Genomic DNA, 14,036 nt, shown 5'->3' on the forward strand with positions numbered 1-14,036 from the left:
TTGAAGTGTATAAAATATTGAGGGGCCTGGACATAGTGGATAGTAAGGACCTATTTCCATTGGTGGAGGGCTCTATTACGAGGGGGCATAGTTTTAAGGTGGTTGGTAGAAGGCTTAGAGGGGATTTGAGGAGGGGCTTCTTTATGCAGAAGGTTGTGGGGATCTGGAACGCGCTGCCTGGAAGAGTGGTGGATGCAGAAACCCTCACCACTTTTAAGAGATGGTTGGATTGGCACTTAAAGTACAGTAACCTGCAGGGTTACGGACCTAGAGCTGGTAATTGGGATTAGACTGGATGACCTTTTGTTGGATGGCGCAGATATAATGGTAAGTACTGTAGGTAATCGAATACGGCCAGGGTGACCTCCTGGACTAGTTTCGATCGCCTGGATGGGTCGGAGAGGAATTTTCCGAGATTTTTTTCTCCCTAAATTGGCCTGGGTTTTTTTCTGGTTTTTGCCTCTTCCAGGAGATCACATGGCTCCAGTTGGGGTGGAGTGTAGAATGTTTCAGTATAAGGGGTGCCGCAGTTGTGTGAGGCGGACTGGGTGGGCTGGGTGCTCTTTGCCTCTCCGTCATTGTTCATAGGTTTATATGTAACCTTTAGGGCTGCTGACCAAGGGCCAGCGTGGACACGATGGGCCGAAATGGCCTCCTTCTGCGCTGTAAATTTCTATGATTTAATGATATGCCTGACTTTAAAACTCAATTCCTGGGGAGAGTTCGACCCAGTAGACAAGTCATGACTGATCCTTGATAGCAAACATACCAACCATTAGTATTACACATGGACAGTCATTGCTTTGAGTCAGTGCGTCAGCATTTGGTGACAAAAATCAGTGTGGATCAGGTCCCTCTGTGCCAATCTTACTCACATCCTGCGGCTAATGATAAGGAACCCAGCCACTGTCGTCTGTAGGTGAGAGTTGTTGTGAGAGCAGAATGTGCAGTGGCTGGAATTCTATGTATTAGCACCAGGAATTGGGTGGAGCATGACTCAAGGCTCATGATGTGGTAACTCTAATGCTCAGAAATTGTACCTGGCCCCAACCTACTACAAATTTTTGCCCATGGTTGCAGTGGGCAGAGGAAATTTCAGCCAAAGTTTTATCTGGGTCCCTGCTGATTTTTTGGCTGTTCCAGGGAACTCCCACTGAAGTTACGATGGGAGTACACCAGAATGGCGGTGGAATTTTAGGGCCATTATTTACAAAGTTAACAAATAATTTTCCCTTAAATGTTCACATCTTGGGCGTAGTAAGAAGTTGCACACAGTTCGGGGCTTCTGTAGAATCAGGCCTGTTTCTGTATCTTCCCCCTCTGTGTTGTTCCAAGTATGGACCCCAGTCAGGAGCTGGTGTACAAGCGGCAGAAATTTTCTGTGAAAAGAAAATTGAAAAGTTTCACAATTTTTTCCTGACTTTTAATGACTATTAATTTCTATCTAGAAAAAGCTCTTCTCCTAAGCAGGTTATCCTGCAGTTCATTCATTCTAACACATGGCAACTTATATTGTACCTAAAAATATTTAGCCTGTATGTTTATCACAGAGATTACACGCCCATGTCTAAACTCTTAATTTATCAGGCAGTACACTGGCAGTAAGATACAATAAAGGAAAGTGTGGTATATCTAAATAATCACTGTTGAAAATACTTTACTGCAGCTGCTGTCACATCAATTGAAGGAGAGTTGTTGGGTCAATAATATATGCTCCCTTGAAAAAAAGCTAGGACATCTAAAACATAACTATTTGAAATAGGAAACATCACTACTTAGCTGTTATCTATGTCCAGATCTCTGAAAACACTATGGGACTAAATTGGGCCGTGTAGTGACGTTTTTTCATGGTCTGCACAGAGTGGTCTTGAATGGATTGCACGTAAACAGAGTGTAAAAGTTGGGATTTTGGAGAGAGTGGGAATTCTGTGCAGAGGGGAAGGGAGGTGTTGCTTTTTGCTCCAATTCTTGTAGTGGTTTATGTTACAGGTATACATTTAATTTCATCTACCAATAACTTAAATGAGATCAAGTAATTAGTTAAAAAAATAAAACTATAAGTTAATGAAATCATTAACTTTAATTAATTTATTAAGTAAAATGAGGGCCCCGATTTTGCAGCCCCAACGGGTGCGTACGAGGTGTACACACGCCTGTAGGGACCCCCGCAAGTTCCGGGTTTAGGTATGCGAAGCGCATGCACCTAAAGCCGGAACTTGCGATCTGTCAATTCTCTTGACAGATCGCATGCATCAGAAGTAAAGGGCTTCTGCTGGTGGAGAGTTGGGCCATTTGCATGCTTTTATCAACGTAAGACTTTTAAAGGATAGAAAAATAAATTTTTTCAATAATTTAAACGGCTAAAGTTTTTAGACCCTTTAATATATGTAAGTTTATCAAAAAATTAAATTTTTGTTTTAAATAATTAATTAAATTCCATTTTGATGAATTTTAAATATGTGATTTTAAAAAAAATTATTTTAATTGTTTGTGTGTTTTTAGGGGTATTCCCATTCATAATATGGCGACTTTGTACATACATCATCCCCATAAGTATGAATGGGAATACCCCTAATTGGATTGGTTGGGCCGGCCCACATGATCCCAGGGACATGTGCAAAGCACCTAAGTACCTGGGATAAGTTGCCTCTCCACCGTCCTTTGCGTAGAGGCCACAAGTTACCGAACTTCCCGGACCACCAGGTAGATTCGCAGAAATTTTTCAGGTCAGAGGCATCCGCCCATGGGAAGCCGCCAACTGCAATTTCTGGGCTCAGATTATACAGGCAGGGCAGTGCAGGTGGTGTGCCGCAACTGCAGAATGTGGGAGTATGTGGAGAGCATCGCGATCCCGGACGACCATTTCTGCAGTAAGTGTCTGCATCTCAAGGAAACTCAGCTGAGAGTTGATAAGCTGGAGTCTGAGGTGCAAACGTTGTGGGGCATCAGGGAGGGGGAGAGTTTACCCAAACATTTTGATCTAGGAGGCAGTCACACCCCTTAAGTTAGGTAGTGGTACAGGTCCGGTTAGTGGTCAGGGACAGGAGGGTGTGCCTGTGATTCAGGCAGGTAAAGGGACCCCAGGTGTAGTGCTGGAGGAGCCTCAACCTTTGCCCTTGTCCAACAGGTACAAGGATGTTGCTATCTATGTGGATAAGGTAAAAGTCTGCAGGGTGGATGAGCAAACTGACCATGGCACCGTGGTACAGAAGGTCATTCAAGTGGGATGATTGAAAAGGAATGTGCTAGTGGTTGGCGACAGTATAGTCAGAGGGATAGATACTGTGCTTTGCAGCTGCGACCAGGAGTTCCGAAGGATGTGTTGCCGGCCCGGTGGCAGGGAAAAGGATATCTCCTCGTGTCTGGAGAAGAACTTGGTATGGGAGGGGGGAGGATCTGTCGTCATCATCCATATAGGAACCAATGACATCAAGAAATAATAACACCACAGGAAAAATGGTTCATCCGTGGCTAACAAGAGAAGTTAAAGATAGTATTAGATTAAAGGAAGAGACTTTGAGGCTGAGGAATTCTGTACCTTAGCGCTGCCCGTTTATGGCATATCTTTTCAAAAAATGGCGGCTGTAGGTTATAACGTCCTCTCCTTACCATGCTCGGAGGAATGTGCGGGCAGCAGTATTGCATAGGTGCCTTCAGCGCATCTTAAAGCTACACAGATAGAATGGATAGGAAGGACCTATTTCCCTTAGCAGAGAGTGGGCATAGATTTAAAGTAATTGGTAGAAGGATTAGAGGGGAGTTGAGGAGAACCTTTTTCACCCAGCGGGTGATGGGAGTCTGGAACTCACTGCCTGAAAGGGTGGTAGAGGCACAAACCCTCACCATATTTAAAAAGCACTTGGATATGCACTTGAAGTGCCATAAATTCCAAGGGTATGGACCAAGAGCTGAAAAGTGGGATAAGGCTGGATAGCTCATTTTCGGCTGCCACTGACCCGATGTGAACATAAAAACATAAGAAATAGGAGCAGGAGTAGACCATTTGACCCCTCGTGCCTGCTCCGCCATTCAATAAGATCATGGCTGATCTGATCTCGGCCTCAACTCCACTTTCCTGCCTGTACCCATACGCTCGACTCACTTATCATTCAAAAATCTGTCTATTTCCACCTTAAATATATTCAATGACCCAGCCTCCTCAGCTCTCTGGGGAAGATAATTCCAAGGATTCACACCCTCTGAGAGAAGAAATTCCTCCACATTTGCTTTTTAAATGGGTGACCCCTTATTCTGAAATTATGCCACCTAATTCTAGATTTCCCCACGAGGAGACACATCCTCTCTGCATCTACACTGTCGGGCCCCCGCAGAATCTTATATGTTTCAATAAGATCCCCTCTCATTCTTCTAAAGTCCAATGAGTATAGGCCCAACCTGCTCAACCTTTCTTCATATGACAACCCCTTCATCTCAGGAATCAACCTTGTGACCCTTCTCTGAACTGCCTCCAATGCAAGTATATCCCTCCTTAAATGAGGCGACCAAAACTATACGCAGTATTCCAGGCGTGGTCTCACTAATACCCTGTACAGTTGTAGCAGGACTTCCTTACTTTTATACTCCATCCCCCTTGCAATAAAGGCCAACATACCATTTGCTTTCCTAATTACTTGCTGTACCTGCATGCTAACTTTTTGTGTTTCATGTACAATAACCCCAGATCCCTCTGTACCTCAGCATTTTGTAATCTCTCCCCATTTAAATAATAATTTGCTTTTTTATTTTCCCTACCAAAGTGGGTAATCTCACATTTTCCCACATTATACTCCATCTGCCAAATGTTTTCCCACTCACTTAGTCTATGCATATCTCTTTAGATTAATTTTGGAGGGCCTCCTGGCCCCCGGTGAATGGTGGACCTCTCTTCCACTTTTGACCTCCTGCGTATAACTGGAGCGCTGCTTGCGAGACCTTGGATGCCCTTTTCCGTGTCCTGTTGAGCCATTTGTGTTAGTGCTGAAGCTCTTTTACCTTTTTTTATGTGCAGCAGGCAGTTTAGCTTTAAGAGGTGACGACTGCCAAATTTCGAATGATTTTTAATGTTTGTTTTCAGAAGGCAGTTCCCCGCTAAGGATTCTTCCTAAAATGACATTAATTTTTTAAGAAAGGGCTGCCTCACTCCAGGGACTCAGCATGATCCTCATGCTGAGCACACAGCCTAAAGAAGCGCATTCGTCGCTTGACTGTGCCTGAAATCGTTTAAATCAGCAGGCCTCAAAATAAGGTGCTGATGGCGATTTTTTTTTACAGGCAGGTTTAAATCTTGCCTAGAAGTTACACCGCCCGTTTTCAGGCCTTATTGTGTTTCCAGACTACAATGTCACCAAAAAAAGTAGTAAGCCTGAGGATTTTAGAATTCAGCAATGGAGGACCAAGAAATTGATAGAGAGAAAAAAGAACATGAGAGTAGATGACCAACAGACATAAAAACGATTGTAAAAGCTGATATAGATGTATAAAAAGGAAGAGATTAGCAAAAGTAAACATGGATCCGTTATAGGCTGAGACATGAGAACTTATAATGTGGAATAAGGAAATGGCAGAGACATTAAACAAATACTCTGTGTTGAAGAGCGTTTCCATAGAGCAAAGGCACCTGTGGCATAATGTTAGAATTAAATATGTGTGTAATGTTAGAATTAAATATGTGTGTGTAAAATGGTGGCAGGAGATGTATGAAGATGGCTGCCAGTGATTCAGCAAAGCACTAAGGGAGTACAGCTAGCAGAATTGACTACATTCCTAGTTACTGATAACTGTCGTTTCTCACACAGGAATACACAGAAAAGACGAGTTCAGCAGATATCTCTAATCAACAGTCTTCCAGTGCCCTGACAAGATGTCCCGGTAGAACGGTAGAACAATAGTACTCCTGTAACAGGATTGAGATAAGGAAACTACCCAAAGACAGCACCCAAGGACAGTAAGATAAGGGGGGGCCTGGACAATGTCACAAGACCATGAGTAACCCTTAGCAACACATGAGGCAATCATGCAGCCACCTGATGTAGAGACCAATTCTATTGGTTTAATTGAATCTATATGTAATCTATAATCAATATGATTGGATATGTCCAGCCGAAATAGGTTGATGTAACTGCAGTAAACTGTTGTAAAACATATAAATATCCATGAAATCCTTTGTTCAGTGGAGAGAGGTGCCTGGATGAACCAGTGGCTTCATCTCCCCGCCGGCGTAATAAACCGTTTTGGTGTATGGAACCGACCCAGAGTGACGAGTGATTCTTGGAGGGAACATTTGCGCTAACACTCTGTATCTGTCTTCATGGAAGAAAACATTAAAAAATTCCAGAAATACTGAGAAACCAAGGGTCTAGTGAGAATGAAAAACTTAAAGAAATTACTATTAGTGAAGAAAATAGTACTGGAGAAATTAATGGGAATAAAACATGACCAATCATCTGAACCTGATGGCCTACTTCCTTGGGTTTTAAAAGAGATGGCTGCAGAGATAGTGGATGAATTGGTTTTGATCTTCCAGAAATCTCTATATTCTAGAATGATCCCCTGGATTGAAAGGAAGGAAATGTAACCCCGCTATTCAGGAAAGGAGGGAGAGAAAAACAGGGAACTACAAGACCAGTTAGCCTGACATTAGTACTAAGGAAAATGCTATAATATACTATTAGGAATATGGTATCAGGGCACTTAGAAAATCATAATATGATTGGGGGAGTCAATGTCGATTGTTATTTTTTGCTCATTCCGTGGGCATCACTAGCAAGACCAGCATTTATTGCCCATCCTTAATTGCCCTTGAGAAGGTGCTGGTGAGTCGTCTTCTTGAACCGCTGCAGTCTGTTTGGTGAAGGTAATCCCACAGTGATGATAGAAAGAGTGTTTCAGGATTTTGACCCAGCGACGATGAAGGAACAGCGATATATTTCCAAGTCAGGATGATGTGCAACTTGGAGGGGAACTTGCAGGTGATTGTGCTCCTATGCACCTGCTACCCTTGTTTGGGAGGTGATGCCGAAGAAGCCGTGGCAAGTTGCTGCAGTGCACCCTGCAGCCACTGTGCGCTGGTGGTGGAGGGTGTGAATGTTGAAGGTGGTGGATGGGGTGCCAATCAACGGGCTGCTTTGTCCTAAATGATGTTGAACTAATTGAGTATTATTGGAACTGCACTCATCCAAGCAAGTGGAGAGTATTCCATCACACTCTTGACTTGTGCCTTGTAGATAGTGGAAAGTCTTTGGGGAGTCAGGAGGTAAGACACTCGCCGCAGAATACTCAGCCTCTGACCTACTTTCATTTCCACAGTATTTATGTGGCTGGTCCAGTTAAGTTTCTGGTCAATGGTGACTCCGAGGATGTTGATGGTGGGGAATTCGGTGATGGTAATGCCGTTGAATATCAAGGAGAGGTGGTTAGACTCTCACTTGTTGGAGATGGTCATTGCCTGGCACTTGTGTGGCACAAAGCTTACTTGCCACTTATCAGCCCAAGCCTGAATGTCATCCAGGTCTTGCTGCATTCGGGCATGGACTGCTTCATTTTCTGAGGAGTTTTGAATGGAAATGAACTATGCAATCTTGAGCAAACATCCCCACTTCTGACATGATGGGGGAAAGGTCATTGATGAAGCAGCTGAAGATGGTTGGGCCTAGGACACTGTTCTGAGGAATTCTGACAGCGATGTCTTGGGGCTGGGATGATTGACCTCCAACAACCACAACCATCTTCCTTTGTGCTAGGTCAGTGAAGAGTTTTCCCCCTGATTCCCATTGACTTCAATTTTACTGGGGCACCTTGATGCCACACTTGGTCAACTGCTGCCTTGATGTCGAGGGTAGTCACTCTGACCTCACCTGTGGAATTCAGCTCTTTTGTCCATATTTGGACCAAGGCTGTAATAAGATCTGGAGATGAGTGGTCCTGGCAGAACCCAAAGTGAGCAGCGGTGAGCAGGATATTGGTGAGTAAGTGTCGTTTGATAGCACTGTCGATGCCACCTTCTATCACTTTGTTGATGATTGAGAGTCGACTGATGGTGCGGTAATTGGATGGATTGGATTTGTCCTGCTTTTTGTGGACAGGACATACCTGGGAAGTTTTCCACATTGTCAGTTGGATGCCAGTGCTGCAGCTGTACTGGAACATTTGACTTGAGGCACCGCTAGTTCTGAAACACAAGACTTCAGTACGACATCCATAATGTTGTCGGAGCCCATAGCCTTGCTGTATCCAGTGCTCTCAGCTGCTTCATTGATATCATGTGGAGTGAATCAAATTGGCTGAAGACTGGTTTCTGTGATGTTGAGATCTCAGGAGGAGTCCGATGGTTGCAAATAGTTCAGCCTTGTTTTTTTCACTTGCGTGCTGATCTTCATCACTTTTGAGGATGGGGATATTCATGGAGCTGCCTCCTCCTGTTGTTTAATGGTCCACCACCGTTCACGACTAAATGTGGCAGGATTGCAGAGCTTTGATTTGATCCTTTTGATTGTGGGGTCGCTTAGCTCTGTTTCTTGCATGCTGCTTCCGCTGTTTAGCATGCAGTGTTGCAGCTTCCCCAGGTTGGTAGCTCATTTTTAGGTACACCTGGTGCTGCTCCTAGCATGCTCTTCTGCATTCCTCATTGAACCAGGCTTGATGGTAATGATAGAGTGAGGGATATGCCGGGCCATGAAATTACAGATTGTGGTGCAATACAATCCTGCTGCTGCTGATGGCCCACAGAGCCTCTTGGATGCCCAGTTTTGAGCTGCTTGATCTGCTCTGAATCCATCCCATTTAGCACGTCGGTAGTACTACACAACACAATGGAGGGTGTCTTCAGTGTGAAGACGGTCTTCTTCTCCACAATGACTGTGCGGTGATCACTGCTACCAAGGCTGTCATGGACAGATGTATCTGCGACAGATAGATTGGTGAGGACGAGGTTTTTTTCCCTCCTAAGAACATAAAAAATAGGAGCAGGAGTAGGCCATACGGCCTCTCAAGCCTGCTCCGCCATTTAATACGATCATGGACTCAGGTCCACTTCCCTGCCCACTCCCCATAACCCCTTATTCCTTTATCGGTTAAGAAACTGTCTATCCCTGTCTTAAATGTATTCAATGACCCAGCTTCCACAGCTCTCTGAGGCAGCGAATTCCACAGATTTGCAACCCTCAGAGAAGAAATTCCTCCTCATCTCAGTTTTAAATGGGCGGCCCCTTATTCTGAAATTATGCCCCCTAGTTCTAGTCTCCCCTATCAGTGGAAACATCCTCTCTGCATCCACCTTGTCAAGCCCCCTCATAATCTTATATGTTTCGATAAAATCACCTCTCATTCTTCTGAATTCCAATGAGTAGAGGCCCAACCTACTCAACCTTTTCTCATAACCCCTTCATCTCCGGATTCAACCTAGTGAACCTTCTCTGAACTGCCTCCAAAGCAGTTTTGGTTCTCTCACGACTTGCTGCAAGCCCAGTCTGGCAGCTATGTACTTCAGGACTCGGCCAGCTCAGTCAGTAGTGGTGCTCCCGAGCCATTCTTGGTGATAGACATTGAAGTCCCCCACCCAGAGTACATTCTGTGTCCTTGCTACCCTCAGTGCTTCTTCCAAGTGGTGTTTGACATGGAGGAGTACTGATTCATCAGTTGAGGGAGGGTGGTAGGTGGTAATAAGCAGGAGCTTTCCATGCCCGTGCTTGACCTGAAGCCATGAGACTTTATGGGGTCCGGAGTCAATGTTGAGGACTCCCAGAGTCACTCCCTCCCGACTGTAAACCACTGAGCCGCCACCCCTGGTGGATCGGGGTCCTGGTGGTGGGACAGGATATACCCAGGGATGGTGATAGAGGAGTCTGGGACATTGGCTGAAATGTATGATGCTGTGAGTATGACTATGTCAGGCTGTTGCTTGACTAGACTGTGGGACAACTCTCCCAATTTTACCACAAGTCCCCAGATGTTAGTGAGGAGGACTTTGCAAGGTCGACTGGGCTGGGTGTGCCATTGTCGTGTCTGTAGCCGATGCCGTGGTCAATGTCGGGTGGTCTGTCCAGTTTTGTTCTTATTCTTGTTTCTTATAGTGGTTTGTTACAACTGAGTGGCTTGCTTGGTCATTTCAGAGGGCATTTAAGAGTCAACCACATTGCTGTGGGTCTGGAGTCACATATAGGCCAGACCAGGTAAGGAAGGCAGATTTCCTTCTCTAAAGGACATTAGTGAACCAGATGTATTTTTTTAATGACAATCCAGTAGTTTCATGGTCACACTAGCTTTTTATTCCGTATTTATTTAATTAATTGAATTTAAATTCCACAGCTGTTGTGGTAGGATTTAATGTCACATCTCCGGATTATTAGTCCAGGCCCCTGAATTACTAGTCCCTTAATTTAACCACTATGCTAATGTCCCCACTAATTTATGAAAGAAAAATAGTGTTTGACAATCTGTAAGACTTTTCTGAGGTTGTAAAGACCAGGGTAGATAAGGGGGAACCAGTGGATGTAGTGTATTTGGATTTTCAGAAAGCATTTGATAAGGTGTCACATGAGGTTATTACACAAAACTATGGCTCATAGGAATTGGGTGTAATATATTAGCACGGATTGAGGATTGGTTAATGGACAGAAAACAGAGAGTAGGGATAAACGGGTCATTTTTGGGTTGGTAGGCTATAACTAGTGGGGTACGGCAAGGATCAATACTTGGGCCTCAGCTATTTACAATCTCTATCAATGAATTGGATGAGGTGACCAAGTGTAATTTATCAGGGGTTTGCTGACATAACAAAGCTAGTTGGGAAGGTAAGTTGTGAGGAGGATAAAAAGAGGCTGCAAAGGGATATAGGCAGGTTAAGTGAGTGGGCAAGAACATGGCAGATGGAATATATTGTGGAGAAATGTGAAGTTATTCGCTTCAGTCGGAAAAATAGTAAAGCAACAACAACTTGTAATTTGTAGAGTGCTTTTAACGTAATAAAACGTTCCAAGGCAGAATGTTTTTTAAATGGGGACAGATTGGGTAATGTTGTTGTTCAGAGGGACCGGGGTTTCCTTGTGCACAAATCATTGAAATTTAACAAGCAGATACAGCAAGTAATTAGGAAAGCCTTTATTACAAAAGGATTGAAGTATAAGAGTAAAAAAAGCCTTTTTTACTGCAATTATATAGGGCCTTGGTGAGACCACATCTGGAGTATTGTGTACAGTTTTGATCTCCTTCCCTCGGGAAGGACATACTTGAATAGAGATAGTGCAACGAAGGCTCAGCAGACTGGAATGTGGGCACTCTTGTATGAGGACAGATTGAGGAGGCTAGGCCTATATTCCCTCAAATTTAGAAGAATGAGAGGTAATGTCATTGAAACATGTAAAATTCTTAAAGTGCTTGAAAGGGTAAATGCTGGGAGAATGTTTCGCCTGGCTGGGGCACAGTCTCAGAATAAGGGGTCGGCCATTTAAGATAAGGAGAAATCTCTTCACTCAGAGGTTGGGAATCTTTGGAATTCTCTACCCCAGAGGGCTGTGGAAGCTCAGTCTTTGCATATATTCAAGACAGAGATTGATAGATTTTTGGATAGTAAGGGAATCAAGGGATATGGGGATAGTGCAGGAAGATAGAGTTGAGGTAGAAGATCAGCCATGATCTCATTGAATGGTGGAGCTGGCTTTAAGGCCCAAATGGGTCTACTGCTGCTCTGATTTCTCATGTTTTTATAAATATCGAAAATGGGGTTCAAGATGCTCACACACACTTCCAATGCCACCTTGGTAAAGGACAAACAAGAGGCGTCCTTTACCCACGTCTAAAGCAGCTGCTACCGATTTGCATGTGCAAATAAGAGCCTATCGCGTGCTTTTGGTCCTTGCTGCAACTTTGTTTTGCCCTTTCGCACCCACGCCAGTGTTGGTTACCTCTGGGTAAATCAACTCCACACACCAGGTAATAAAAGGTAAGTACCATAATCACAGCTGCTCCTGATCTCGTGGTCTCCGACCTCCCTCCCGACTCCCACCACGCAGCACCGCCGCCCCCCCCCCACCCGATATCCCATGAACTGTCACAGACTCCAAGACCCACATGGTCCTCCTTCAGACCCCCATGATCCAACCCAATCACTAAGCTGTGTGGGCTCCTCCCGCAGCACCGTTTACAGTATGATGAGATCTGAGGTCCAAATTCCGGGGCTCCTTGGACCTCACCATTTGACACTGTGCGGGTGAGGCACAGAAAATGAACGATCACGAATTTCTCCCTCATTGTGCTCTAACAACATTATGGGAACATCTTCACCACAGCACTTCAAGAGGCCCATCAGCAATTTATCAAGGGCAACTAGGGACAGACAATAAAATGTCAGCCTTGCCAGTGAAGCTATATCACCAGAATGATTTTTTTATAACTCTGACTGCTCTGAGCCGTAATCATGGGGTTTTTATTGGCAAAGTCCAGTCGTAAACATGTTGTACATTGGACAAGAACAACTCATGTTTCTTCCCTTCTGCTTTCCACATCCTCCTCTGCCATTCATTTGGAGAAGGGAGGAATTCCCATGGTGAAAACTCCAGGTTGATAAAGAAGAACCTTTCAAACTGGATGGGGGAGGGACAAACATTCCTTGTTGCCTAACTGGCCCTCAGTCTGTCTAATGAAAATCCACCTCTATCAATCACCAAAGGAAAAAGAAAAGGTTTTCAAAAACGATTACTTCTAAGCTCAGATATGACCTTATGTAGAATCTCCAGTGAGCAGGAGCGTACAGTTCTTTAGCCTGTCTTGGTAACTGAGATACATTAAACTGGGAATTAATCTAGTGGCCTTCCTACTGCACCCTTTCCTAAGCCTTTCCAGATCAGCCTTGATCTTATTAAATGGAAAAGTGTGTGTACGTAAATAAACAGACTAACTGAAACAGGAGTAGTGTTACTTAACTGTGTCCTTTATAGCAACTCCCAAAATGGTGTCCCAAAACTAGCATGAACAAGCAGGTTCCTAGCAGTGTGAAAAGCACCCGCAGGGTCCTAATGCCTGTCTAGTGAACGTTCTTGTAACAAACAAATAGAGTATGAACACAGCATTTTTCTCCCCTTCTGAAAAATAGAGTCTATGAACAGTCAAATTCCTTGAGCTAGCCAGGTTGTGATCTGATACGCTGAGACCGGCATGGAGCTTGCAGTGTTTGATTGAGGTTTTCGGTTGGGAAACAGAACAGTGCCTCTGTTCCATCCTGCTGGTCTATTGGCCTGTGAGTTGGGATCAGTCTACGAGCATTCCATTGAGTTCCATCATTGAGCTCATAGATGTGAGGGCTGAACTTTCAACCAATCTGCTTTGGAGGCGAAAGTGAAGATGCGAGCTTATGACTCCAGTTTGGGTGCTTAACTCTGAACCAATCTCCATTCTTCAGTTGGGGCTTTTGAGCATGTCGTTTTGTGTCAGTGTAAGACTTTGCTTTTCATTGCCGTTCCGAAATCTGGGATGTGAGTTTGGTTATTTTCTCGCTAAGTTTGGCTGGGGGTTTGAGACTGTCCAGTAGCTAGCAAAGATTCCACCCAATCATGAACTCAGTGGGTGTCTTCCCCATCAGCAAGCGCTTTATCGAACAGTATGTGCGGAGAATGATGTGAACCATTGCGTTGAATGTTTGGCCTGCTGCGAGGTTGGCTTTCAAACCCTCTTTGACGCGGTTAAAACGCTCAACACCTCCGTTGCTTTGAGGATTGTACCGAGCAGTAAGGCGATGCTCGATAGCATGATGAATGAGGAAATCTGCGAACTGGTCGGCCACAAACTGTGGCCCATTGACAGTGATTATAACCTCTGGGAGGCCACACTGTGAACATACGCTGCAGAATAGTGACGATCGTTGATGAGGTCACTGAACTTGTAGCGATTTCTAGCCATTCGGAATGCAAGTCATGTCATCATCATCATAGGCAGTCCCTCGGAATCAAGTGAGACTTGCTTCTGCTCCTGAAGTGAGTTCTTTGGTGGCTGAACAGCCCAATACGAGAGCTACAGACCCTGTCACAGGTGGGACAGATAGTCATTGA

General features: G+C 44.5%; 1 protein-coding gene across 2 annotated transcripts in view; it reads right to left on the minus strand.

Annotated features, from left to right (window-relative positions):
- Positions 1 to 1,241: 1,241 nt before the first annotated feature.
- The window catches only part of LOC139265195 (sodium- and chloride-dependent neutral and basic amino acid transporter B(0+)-like), a 78,360-nt gene continuing 65,565 nt past the window's right edge, over positions 1,242 to 14,036 (minus strand). For both annotated transcript variants that reach the window (XM_070882121.1, XM_070882120.1), the window contains exon 14: positions 1,242 to 1,379. In XM_070882121.1, coding sequence (XP_070738222.1) covers positions 1,242 to 1,379 — 138 coding nt within the window. The remainder of the gene's footprint in view (positions 1,380 to 14,036) is intronic.

This window comes from Pristiophorus japonicus, chromosome 6 (genome assembly GCF_044704955.1).
Source record: "Pristiophorus japonicus isolate sPriJap1 chromosome 6, sPriJap1.hap1, whole genome shotgun sequence".
NCBI classification, from domain to species: domain Eukaryota; kingdom Metazoa; phylum Chordata; class Chondrichthyes; family Pristiophoridae; genus Pristiophorus; species Pristiophorus japonicus.